Source organism: Charadrius vociferus, unplaced genomic scaffold (genome assembly GCF_000708025.1).
Source record: "Charadrius vociferus isolate BGI_N301 unplaced genomic scaffold, ASM70802v2 scaffold213, whole genome shotgun sequence".
Classification (NCBI taxonomy): Eukaryota; Metazoa; Chordata; class Aves; order Charadriiformes; family Charadriidae; genus Charadrius; species Charadrius vociferus.
The window spans coordinates 5,485,464-5,497,300 of NW_009647828.1; the positions used below are offsets into that span (position 1 = coordinate 5,485,464).

General features: G+C 35.5%; 1 protein-coding gene across 1 annotated transcript; it reads right to left on the minus strand.

Moving 5' to 3' along the window:
• Positions 1 to 3,381: 3,381 nt before the first annotated feature.
• Positions 3,382 to 9,921, minus strand: SPON2 (spondin 2, extracellular matrix protein). The gene is made up of 6 exons (XM_009882525.1): positions 9,821 to 9,921; positions 8,796 to 9,021; positions 8,211 to 8,434; positions 7,752 to 7,943; positions 6,511 to 6,685; positions 3,382 to 4,389 (listed from the first exon to the last, which is right to left on the minus strand). Exons 2-6 carry the CDS (start codon positions 9,016 to 9,018, stop codon positions 4,211 to 4,213), a joined length of 993 nt encoding a protein of 330 aa, XP_009880827.1. The 5' UTR covers positions 9,019 to 9,021; positions 9,821 to 9,921; the 3' UTR covers positions 3,382 to 4,210.
• Between the last annotated feature and the right edge of the window lie 1,916 nt (positions 9,922 to 11,837).

Here is an 11,837-nt window from a genome sequence, read left to right on the forward strand (position 1 = left end):
CAGATGCTAATATAGTAGGGCTGCTGGACTTGAAACAAACAAAAGTAAGGCAACCTCCATGTGATCAGGTTGTCATGCAGCATATTGAGAGGGTTTTGTCTCAAGCATTCACAATACCTGTAGGTTACCACGGACACAACTTCTGCATACTACACCCTATTAAACAGGATTCAGCTGACTTCAGAATTGCTGTATCAAGTGTTAGATTAATTTCTGAGCACATTAAATATTGTCACGGAACAGTCTGAGTTCCTTTCTTATGTTGGATCATTCATGACAGATCAGATATTCCCAATGTACTTCAATTATCTGGGACTGGGAATATCATGAAATGGCCTTTTTGCCTTCCTGTCGTGGTTTAGGCCAAATCGGCTACTGGGGACCTGGAGGACCCCAGATGGGACCGACAGATGCTCTCCTCTACCCCTCTTCAGAGAGAGGGGCAGAGGAGGAAAAAGAGACTTACGAGTTTAGAAGGAACTAAACTACTTTAATGAAATATTAATAATAAAATAAAAAAGAAATAATGAAATATATACAAAACCGTATCAAGCTCCCGAGATGACAATCACGACACCGGCTGGCACTGGGGCAGTCCCAGGCTGGACTCAGTGACGGACGGGAACTGGCTTTCGGGGATGCCTTCAGGATCGGGATCGCAGGCAGACAAACAGAGTCCTCCTCAGACGTCGGCCATTGCAAGAAGAGAGAGAGAACTGACTTTTCGATCTCTCAGCCTTTATACTGAGCATGAGGCAGATGGGATGGAATACCCTCGTTGGTCAGTTTTGGGTCACCTGTCCTGTTCGCTCCTCCTTGCAGGTGGGACCCCACTATGCTTTTCCGCTTCTGACCCTCCAATGGGGCAAATAACAAAGTTGGTTGGCCTTGGCTGTTATAGCAATAAGTATAAGCAAGGTCCTCTCTGCATACCATGGCTGGGCATCAGCTATAAACATAGGTCTTATCACTCTGAGAGAGTGAATATTGTCTGCACAATATGCTGTTAATTTCAGTTGTTAGAGAGGCCCAGTTAAGAAGTGAAGTTACTGACCAAAATTGGTTCTGTTTTACCTCAAACCAGGACATGCCTTCCATAGCATCAAGTGCTCTCAGGTCTTTTGCTGGCAATCCAGTTATATCTTGATAGGGACAGTGCTCATTCAGTGATCAGAAAGGCTGGCACCTGCTTTCCCTCCCATTGTAGAAGTTAGGCATACGTTAGTTTCCGTGACAATGCTTAACTTAGGCAGAGTGGCTAGGATATTAGAGCTATTTTTCAGTTAATCCAAGACTGCTCCTCCCTAAAATGATCTTTAACAGCAGACCCTGTGCCATTTTGACAATTGTCTGCAACATTTCATAGCAGTGGACAAGATTCGGTCAGTTAGAGTATTGGGTACAATACACTTACAGAGTTGGCCCTCTGATATAGCTTCTCTGCAGTTGTGGGAAGGCATATTTACTTAGCAAAATGGAACAGAACCTTAAACTGCAGTTAGAAAGTTTGTTGCACACACACAACCTGAGCATCCATCCTAGACATTTTGGAATATTTGGTGGAATAAAATGTCTGCCCTCTCCTTAGTGCATTTAAGGGTCACACTACCAACGTTTATGCTATGGTACCAGGGAGAGCTGTTCAGTTCAGTTCAGTTCAGTTCATAGATCACATCAATCCTTCCTGTATCCTTATCTTATCTGCAAAAGTACCCTGTTTTTTTCATAGTCCTTAACCACCAAGGTGCTGTATTGGATGTCTGCAAAGAAGCCACAGCCCATAGAAAAGCATAAATATATACACAACTTCAGCTGGCATTTTTACCTACTGGAAGATAATAGGAAGACCTTTCATAGGGTGATAGCTAACTGTCCTTAAATTCCTTAAGGACAAGTTGTTCTCAGTAATGTTCCACTATAGGAACTGAATTTGGTCTTCATGGTTATTGTAGGTTCAGAGTTCAAGTCTATAGTGACTTTTATTGCTGCTACACTTACCTTTAACAGTGTCTTACATTCTGCAAGAATATCTGCCAAGGCATCAAAGCTGATTCTTCATACAAAACATTCTTGCTAAAAAAAAATTTCTTTACAAATCCATTTCAAGTTTCCTCCCAAAGAGTTTTCTGAGATTAGTTTAACCTAGAAATTAATTTACCTATTTCCTTCTCTAAATCTCATGTATTTAGGACCACAGCATCGTGGCTGCCAGCCACTGGATGTAAGGGAAAAGGAAGGAAGAGATTCTCTGTGTTTCTTCACTGTCCCAAAATTTTAAAACAAATCCAAGACTGTGCTGAAAGGAGAACCTACAAAGGCCTAACCATATCCACAGAGGGATCACATACCTCACTAATCAGTTTAATAAAGATATGTTCTGAGAAACATGCTCCGTCTTTAGAATGTGCTTCACTCGAACTCACCGTATCCACAGTCTTGTCAAGAAATGTCTCCATCCCTGGCGTTTGCAAAATGGATACCTGGAACTATATTTATGGCCAAACATTATACTGCCACAAGGGCATTCTTAAAGGATGCCATATTTACCAAGGTCTCCTGAAGTAACTGCTTACAAAAAAAAACCCATAACCAAGTAACTGACTGGATAGGAAACTTCTGCTTGAAGGAACTTGTGGTGAATATTCATGTATCTAAACACTCTAAAATAGAAAAATTATTTATCACTAACTGGAGTTTCCTGAAATGTGTTGGCTTTTTACATATTCAAAAATAGGTATAATAAAAAGAGAAGTGAAACAATTTTGAAAAACAGGCAATGACAGGAATCCAAAGAATGCAAGATCTAGAAATTCCTATACTTGGCTTTGACTGCATTTATCAGCATTTGCAGGACCAACTTAGTCTAGCCTGATAAAGTTTCAAATATGTTTGGGTCTTTGCAAGATTTATATCCTAAAAAAAAAAAAAGAGAATATTTTAAATGTTTCAGCCATACAGAGAATACAGTATGCTCCTTTAAGTACATAATAAATTTTCTTATATTTGGCATATTCCAAAAAGAACCTACTTGAATCATCATCTCCTGTTCAATATCTGTGCTGTATATTTGTAAAACTGCAGTGTGCTGTAAAAGTTTTGTGAGCTGACTGTAAACGTATTCTATTGAACAGCATTATTCCAAAATTCTTCTCCTAGTTTGTAGCCACAAGTCTTTATAAGCCACATGTTACATTCATTTTTTAAGTTATTTGAGCATTAAAACATGCAGTCAGGAACAATTTCTGACATACTGCTTTTTCTCGTATCTGTGTATACCTCAATTTTATATAATATTAAAGCATTGGTAAGTTTTCTCTGTAAAAAGGTTACCATGACATAAATAGCAGCAAACACATTTAAAGAAACATGGACACATTTACTGCATATATAAAGACAATGATATAATTTATGTTATGGTCAACAGTGTTAACTTTGAGATAGTTGTCTCATGAGGGACACACAGCGACAATCAGTCAGTTTTTAAATCTCAGCTAACATTTTTAATTAACTTCAGAGGTTTTCTACTAGTATCCACACTTCTGATATTTTCTAGTAATTTTGTTGGCAAGGTGTCCTCATAACAGATATTCTCACTTTAGAGAAAAAAAAAAAAAAGAAAAAGAAAGACATTTTTATGTATTATTAAGTCTCAAGGCAAGTTTACTCGGTTATATTATTGTCTTAACCACACTGCAAACATCTGGTAACTCTGATTTATGTAGGTAGTTTCTGAAGAAATACATGTTTAGAAAGATGACAAAAATGCCAATAAATTATAAAAACATAATTTAGAGAAAAAATTAATTTCTAGGTATAAATAGGTGTAAATCAACAAATTACAATATTTAAGAACGTTATTAGATTAGGTTTTGTGATTGAAAGATTTTTACATGCATGAAGTACAATCTTTCCAAATGTCTAATTTTCTACCACTAGAGGGTACTCCAAGAATTTACAGTATACTTATAACACGGATTTATTTGGGGGGTTTTGTTCTGTAAATAATCAAGTACTGTTGTCATACTAAACTTTAGGAATTTAACCCCACAAAATATTGATATTAAATAACAAGTTTCAAAACCAGTCTAATACTTGTTCAGCACAATAATGCAGCATACCCAAATTATAGGAACATTGACTGATATGTAGTTTAGATTTATTTAAACTTATCCTACTTTTAAATTATCTAAATTACTATCTTTTCTTTATTTCAGACACAATTCTCTGGTTCACATCCTGTTTCTTCATCCAGATTTGGACAAGGCATTCCATTATTGGCAGGCTGAAGAAGTACAAAACGAGTTCTGATCTTGGTCCCTGTTTTTCTGCAAAGACCTCTACAGAGACCCCAGGAAGACCATTGTGAAACCTCACAGTCCAGTGGTGTTTCTGCAATATACACCAAAAAGAAAGGTAACTTCACATAAATTGGTGCTTAAGACTAATACATAGTTGGCAAAGCATTAAGGAACGATGATCAAATACATACAAATTTCTTATACAAAAATACATGTGATAGTAATAAAATCCTTATGTTGCCTCATAAATAAAAACGTCTGTTTTCAGCTCCTAAGCTCGTCAACACTGGTATTATTATCATTATTGTTATTGCAGTCTAGAGACTGTCTGAGGTACTATATCAGCAGTGCTACACGTTATTTATTGAATTGAGAATATAGAATTCCTATTAAAGAAAACTATGCTTAAAATAACTGCATTCAAAAGACTGCATTAAAAAACATTTACTGTCAATTTTATAACACATCTGCTTTTGTATGGCTTACTAAAAACACTGGGATTAAAGCTTTTCTCTGGGTTATGTAGGTACACTTATATTTCTTTGCAGATAGATAGTCCCTATAGTTGTTCATATTGAATTCTATTTAACTTTTGTTCCAATTTGCTTCAGAAATAAAGGAAAGTTTCAGGTTTTTTATCATTAAATCATCTTGCTATTGTTTGGTATGCACACTACAGTTCCCTTTGCCAATAAAAATATTCTGCCACTAAAAGTTTTTTCATACTAAAAGGGTTTTCAATATAGTTTTAATTTACTTCAAGAAGTCAGCAACTCTAAGGTACTTTTCATAATGTATACTTTCACTGAAAATATCTCTCATAAAAATATAGGTGACTATTCCTTAGCAGGTTAAATAAAAATATTGCTTGTCACAGGAAATTGCATCAAAACTGTGTGTTACAGCATTTGTGAGTAAAATAGGTGTGCACAAACCCAGCTTTTATGCTGTACTAAATTTGTATAAATTTCTGGTATTACAGTGGAACTCACTACTTCTGTTGTGATCACTCATTCCCATATTTATAGTGGGAATAAGGGACACAGTCTGGTAATTAAATCTGTCCTTTTGATTCTGGAATGTATTTTAAACAAACTGATTTACTGGTTAATATACAATAAAGCAGGGATATATGATTAAAAGTTATTTTTTAAATACCATACTTTAAATGCACTTTTTTAAATCTATATCCTAAAAAGGGCCAAATCTTCCTTCCAAATGTTGTGGGAAAGGCATATGACTGAAAATTAGTTACGTAGCACTCACTTTGCATATGTCTTGTTTTCTAAGAGAAGTACATTAAAACCCTATACATTGATAAAGAAATGCATTTATTAAAGTGTAAAGCATGCAAAGTGAGGTGACTTTAGCACAGAGCTAGAGGCATACAATCTTCAGACTTGTTCTGGAGAAGCTTTTCTTGGAACATGGCAGCTATTCCAGGAATACATTAGGGATTTAGCCTATTGCTATCTCTAAAGTAGTATTTAGGATGACAGTTGTATTATTCTTAAGATAAAATCTCGGTGGACACTGTCCAACTGCTATCTTTCCTTTAGAGCGAATATAGTATTTGTTAATTTGGAGATTTGAAAATTACCCTTAAGACTGACTTGAGTCAGTAGTTTGTATGTCTTCCTACCTGAACAAGGTTATTAGCTAATATTTTTAAGAAAAATGAGAGAGAACATTATGTTTGTTGTCAGGATGCATGTTTCTATCACAAATGTGTCCAAATCAGTTGAATTATATCAATTCTTATTGCACATAGATATCAAGCACTCTGACGCAGACAGAAGCAACCATAATAGTTCTTTTGCTCCATTGTCATGTAAAAACTTAAGGATAAGCATTTACTTCAAAGTTGCAAAGAATTTGGGAACTCTGCTTCTTGTGAAAAGTTGTTTATTGCTTATAACATTCACTGATCTATGCTGATGCTAAGGCTTGAGTAACTCTCACTGTGGATATAACCCAAACCTTTGAACCATAGCTCAAATACGAAATCTCTTCCTTATTCTTTCAGGGATTCTCTTTTATGTCATCTGGCTTGTTTTATTTCCCATGTGTGAGTCTGGAAACTATTCCTATGCAGATAGGAGAATATTCTGCCTAATCACCTATTTCATCCACATCACCTGCCAGATTTCCACATATTTTCTGAACAAATGGATATAACAGAATTGAGCATATCAAAGTACTAATGACTTACCTGAGACAGTGTCTATTATTTCATTGCTTTTAGCTGGAAGATTAAGATAAGGTGCAGGAAGACCCAGCTGGTTTTTCTTTAATTTTACCATTGTTACTTGAGCAATAGGTGGCAAAATTTTGAGTTTGGGATAATAAAATGAGTTTGCTGGGTGACTTGGAGAGGAACAAGTGATCTGTGAAATAAAAAGGGGAACCTTAAAGAAACTACCTCATATTAGTAAGAAGAGAACTCTAAAATCATGTTTAGACATCATGCTAATACTTTTTTGGCAAGTAAAATGCATATAAGCAGTTTCTGTGAACCTCAGTTCACGCAACTACTGCTGGTAATCTCAGAATTTTTATGCACAATGCTTTGAGACTGGGCACAATGAATGGTCCCAACCTTTGCATAGAGGAGCATGGTGGGAGGTACTGAAAACAGAGTAATGTATGGAATGCTTTGATGGGAAGAAGTGGATGTTACTACAAGGAAGAATACAAGAGTATTAAGTAGTACTATTAGGTATGCTATAGCAGCTGTCATACAGATATAGGAGGCCAAATGTATTGTTCTCCAGCTGCTCTGTTCCCTTTCTCGTTACACAGCATTTGGCTCTAGAAAAACTGACTTAAAGAAAGGACTGACTGAATGCTTATAGTATCCAAAATATTTGAATCAAAATGCTCTGTTCGCCACCACCCTTACATGATAAAAGCAAAGTACGAGGCATATAGAGCATTGAGCAAGCATAAGAGATTCAAAGTGGGGTCACTGAAGTTACAATGGTAACTAAGCTTTCCCTTAGCTCCTTTCCTCAAATGTAACAGTTTCAAGTTTCAGCAATGCTTTTAACTGAAAACTCCTCCCCACATCAGTATTCACTACTAAGAATTTTCCTGTTAGGTACATATTTAGTAATGCCAGGACTTTCTTGAATATTTTTATTTTCCTGGTGTTTTAAAAATTGTTAAAGATAATCTAAAAATAGTCAGCTTTTACAGAAAATACAGAAAATGTAGAGCCAAATATTCATGAACCATGTGCATTTACCTAATAAATCTGAAAGGTACAGAAAATAAACAAAAGCAGTAGGGTTATCAGCTACATAAAAAATCCATATATAGAGAGCACCATCAGTCTCAAATACTGAAATGAGTTTCACAAGCGTCTATCGGGTAGTCATAGGATAGTTATCTTTTAAAGGGAGGACTCAAAATATATAGGTATGACGTGCTGAGCTATGTATATACACCTACCTCTGTAACTGTGTCCTGTGGAATAGTGGCAAAGTTTGGGGAGGAAAATGTGAAACCACTGTCAGTTCCAGCGTCGTATGGAAATAGATCTACTGCTACCTCTTCCATCCAGTGGTCTCCATCACAGAGATTTAGGCTGTCAATACCCACAAACCAGTCGGGGCTTGGAACAATTCGTACAACAAATGAAACCTAATGAAACAAAATGATCCATCAGGATCGCATCACTTAATTTGAAATGCTCCAGTCCTGCTCATAGTCATTTCAACTTAAAATTTTTGAAAGAAATAGCATGATGCTTTTCTATTTTATGAACCTGTACAGTGCTCCTTGCAATGTGACATGTTTTTTAGTAACTCTTTACATTATATTGTTCCTACAAGTGAGAACTCAAGTAGTTAATTTTGGGTGCTAGAGACATAAAATAAACTTTTAAAATTAGTATGTACATTTACTTACTAAGGGATGTCTTGAATGCACTTCTAATTCAGTGGAGGTTTGTCCTGTACCACTGGAAATGGCAGGAGCAGAGAAGATTCCATGTACACTCTGAATTTTCTCTCCAGCTTCTTCTATTTCTTTCATTAATACCCATGCTTCACCCTTTTCAGCAAAATCACGTACACCATTGCTGGCATATTCGTTTTTTTTCCACATGCTGTAGTCAGAACTATGAGTAACACCTATTTGAGTGAATACATGGCATGACATAAAAGTCTGGTTTAGATTCTCCCTATTTCTTCAATTTCTCTGTTTTATTTCTGAGGTTAAAAAAAGTGTATAAAAATGAGTGAACACTAAAACATTTGGCTTATCACTGTTTATTTCAGCTGCAGCCAATTGAAAACAGAAGTCAATTAAAAACACTTGCAGATTTTTGAAAGTATTGTGGATACTTCAATTTCTGCATTTCAATTTGAATAACTTTGGCTATTTTTCTCCTTTTTCACTAGTTATCTTAAAATTTACTATTAAGGAAAAAAAAAAAAAATCACAGCAGTCAAGAGATGTATCTGTTCTTAAAACTGTACATACTTCACTTACCTAGCATTGATGACCACTGTGCTGGGGGCCTATAAAGTGGATACTGCTTAGGGAAAGCAGTCTGACTCCATTTCCCTGTGAAGATTATGCTGTATTTAGCAAGTTCCTCTGCTGTGCAAATTGAATCATCACCCACAGGCACGCTGCTGGCATAACCTAGTATTGTTGCAAGTAATGTCCAGATAACTTTACAGGAGCAGTAGACAACCATCAGGTTTTCCATTCCCTTCCACGCAAAAAGAAAAAAAGTATATTAACCATATTAGTCACTCTAAACTCAAAAGTGAATAAGTTACCTAATAAAATGTAATGTACCATAAGTTATAACCAAAAAGAAAGCATATATCCAAAACACTAAAAATTGTTATGCTTCTAAAAACATTATCATAATGCTTTCAGATTTGATATTTCCGTGCTGTATACTACAAATCTGTAACTCTACCTGGGACAAGTGTTTCGAATGAAAATAAAAATATCTTAACCTTGTCCATTGTACTACCTCTGAGATAAATCTGTTTCTGATTTTCTTTTGAAATCTTATTAGAGCCACATCTTGAATTAATTAGAGTAGCAACTGTTTCTGTGGAAAACATTAGTGGCATATTTATTCTTCTAAAGATTAAATTGCAGGTTACTTTGCCAAAAGAAATGATTTATTTTAAATTTGTGTTCTACAAAGGCTGTTTTATGGCATAACATTTAAAGTCAAATACATATCATATTTATATAAATTACTTTGCTGTCATAACTTCTGCATTAAAAAATACATTGTAATTGCTTCAGATTATTTAAGCTACACAGTTGCTAAAAACCAATATTTTTTTTAGATTTGCTGTCATAGGTTGTGCAAATTTTGTTTTTAAATTAATATGGTAATTGCATCAGACTATTGAACTCCAGCAGTTGTTTAAAATAACAGCCTTAAAAACTAATTTTTAAATGCTTTTGTCCTTTGAGAAAACTACACAAATATAACTAAAACACTAATAATATATTAATTTGTAAAAAGAGCTGTGAATACTCACTAAATATTTCCTCTGGAGCACTGGTAGAGGGAGAGCACCTGCTTTTGCTGGCAGCTGAGTTGGTCTGCAAGAGAAGACAGTAGGAGTCTTGCTATTTATGCCTGAAGAGGGTCCCTTTGGTCCAACAATTATTGTAATCTTTAGACTTTCCAGGTTTGCAAAAAGCATGCCATCTTCTTGTTTGCAGTCTTTTTGGATGGACAATCAGAGGTCTCCTATCTGTCAACTGATTCAGGTTCCTATCAGAAGACTATGATGCCGAATAGACGAAATGCTTTAAAAAAATACCTTGGCTTCTTAGTAACAGTTTGAGTTTTCTGGAGCCTTTACAGTTCTCTGCTCTTATTAATGCCTCCAAGCTATACAAATGAACTGATTCCAACACTGGAATAGTTCTAGTGAATACACTTTAAATGAGAAGCATGTTTTCTTGTAAGTTTTATTGTCTGACAGATGCTCCTTCCAAACATTTACAGAAAGCTTGCTCACTCTCACACACCATATGTATGTGTTCAAATAAAAGGGGTGAGGCAGCTAAAAAAGTCAAGAGGAAAAAAAGTTACATTTCATAATTGCACATACTCACACAGACTGTGTCTCCTGCAAATATGAATTAATTTAAAGTAGTACAGTGTATATTTTTGTGTTCTACAGTACCGTATGCTGGATGATGAAAGGGCTCTGTAACATTGTGGTTTCTTTGGAAAGAGTCGTTTTAGGAAGCTCTGAGACTTTTCTTAGCTGTCTTCAGAGTAAAAACCCCAAATAAAAATCTTATTATTACAGTTAGATCATACATCCTCTGTACCACAGTACATATACTTACATCACTAAGCATTAAAATTGTCTATGGAAAATTATCCATAGTACAGTGACCCGATTAAGAAATAATGTTTAATATGTATTTTAAATTATTTTCTCCATCTTTCAAAGAGGGGAAAACAAGGGCTTTGTGCCATGCCTATGTTAACAAATGCTATTGTGGCTGATCAGCAAAGGAAATTAAGTTCAAAAGTTTACAGTGAACCATGAAGAAAGTTTTTCATAGTCTTCTTTTGAAATCATGAGGAATGTCATTTAAGTACTTCCACAGATCTCTAATATGATGGTACAGCATATGGAAAAAAAAAATGCAAACCAGTTATTTTTCAGATGAAACTCCCAGGCCATCATAGGTATATAGCTTAAGTGACAAGCTATTGACCACCAGGAGGTGGTTACCAAACAATCAGTTTGAGCTTTGTGGCACTTTAACTGGATACTCATCCTTTGCTTCTGCTCTGCACCCCATGGTAAATCAACAAGAAAAGCCAAAAGATTAATAAACTGGCATTTGTGATTGGAATTTCCATTTATTTTTCTGGCAAAATGGAATCTATAGCAAATTTGAACATTTGGCACCCATAACCACAATTCCTGTGTATCTGGATAGATTATGGGTATTCGGTAGCAGGTTAAGCCATCTAGACACAGACATGCCCTTTATTTCCAAGGCCCCTTCCTCCATTCTATGTTAATGCGATGTTTTCTATAATTTATTTCTGTTCCAGGAGCCAGACTCCACTAAGAAAAAGAGCAAAGAGATTTCATGGATGCTTTTATACCAGTTCTTTGAACGTTTGAATTACATCCAGCTCACTCCCTCCTATGCACAGAATTCCAGATTCATAGGTTCCTTAGAGAATCGAGTCTACTTACATCAGCAGTGGATGGTCTTTCCAGCCTATGCAGCCCTCTAGAAGAAGTACGCAATGGTTCCATATGTTTTAAAGCATATTGCTTAGAGCTCTGTTACAATTACTTATTTATTACTAAGCAGCTTTAAACTTAAGTAGGTTTTGTTGTTTATCATCACAATTACTGAACCAGCTAACTTCAAATATTGAAATATACTGTTACACTTCCAGGACAACACTTAAAATGAGAACAAAGCAATTAATTCTGGATCCAGCACAGAATTATTTAATATATCAGACTAGCCTTTTCCTTTCGAAGAAAAATTACTGCCAAAAGGCAG

Coding starts and splice junctions, on each gene's coding strand:
- SPON2 (XM_009882525.1), bottom strand. CDS start 9,018: ATGGAAAACCTGATGGTTGTCTACTGCTCCTGTAAAGTTATCTGGACA. Junction 7,944..8,210: donor TGCATTCAAGACATCCCTTA/GTAAGTAAATGT, acceptor TTGTTTCATTAG/GTTTCATTTGTTGTACGAAT. Junction 6,686..7,751: donor CACAGGACACAGTTACAGAG/GTAGGTGTATAT, acceptor TTTATTTCACAG/ATCACTTGTTCCTCTCCAAG.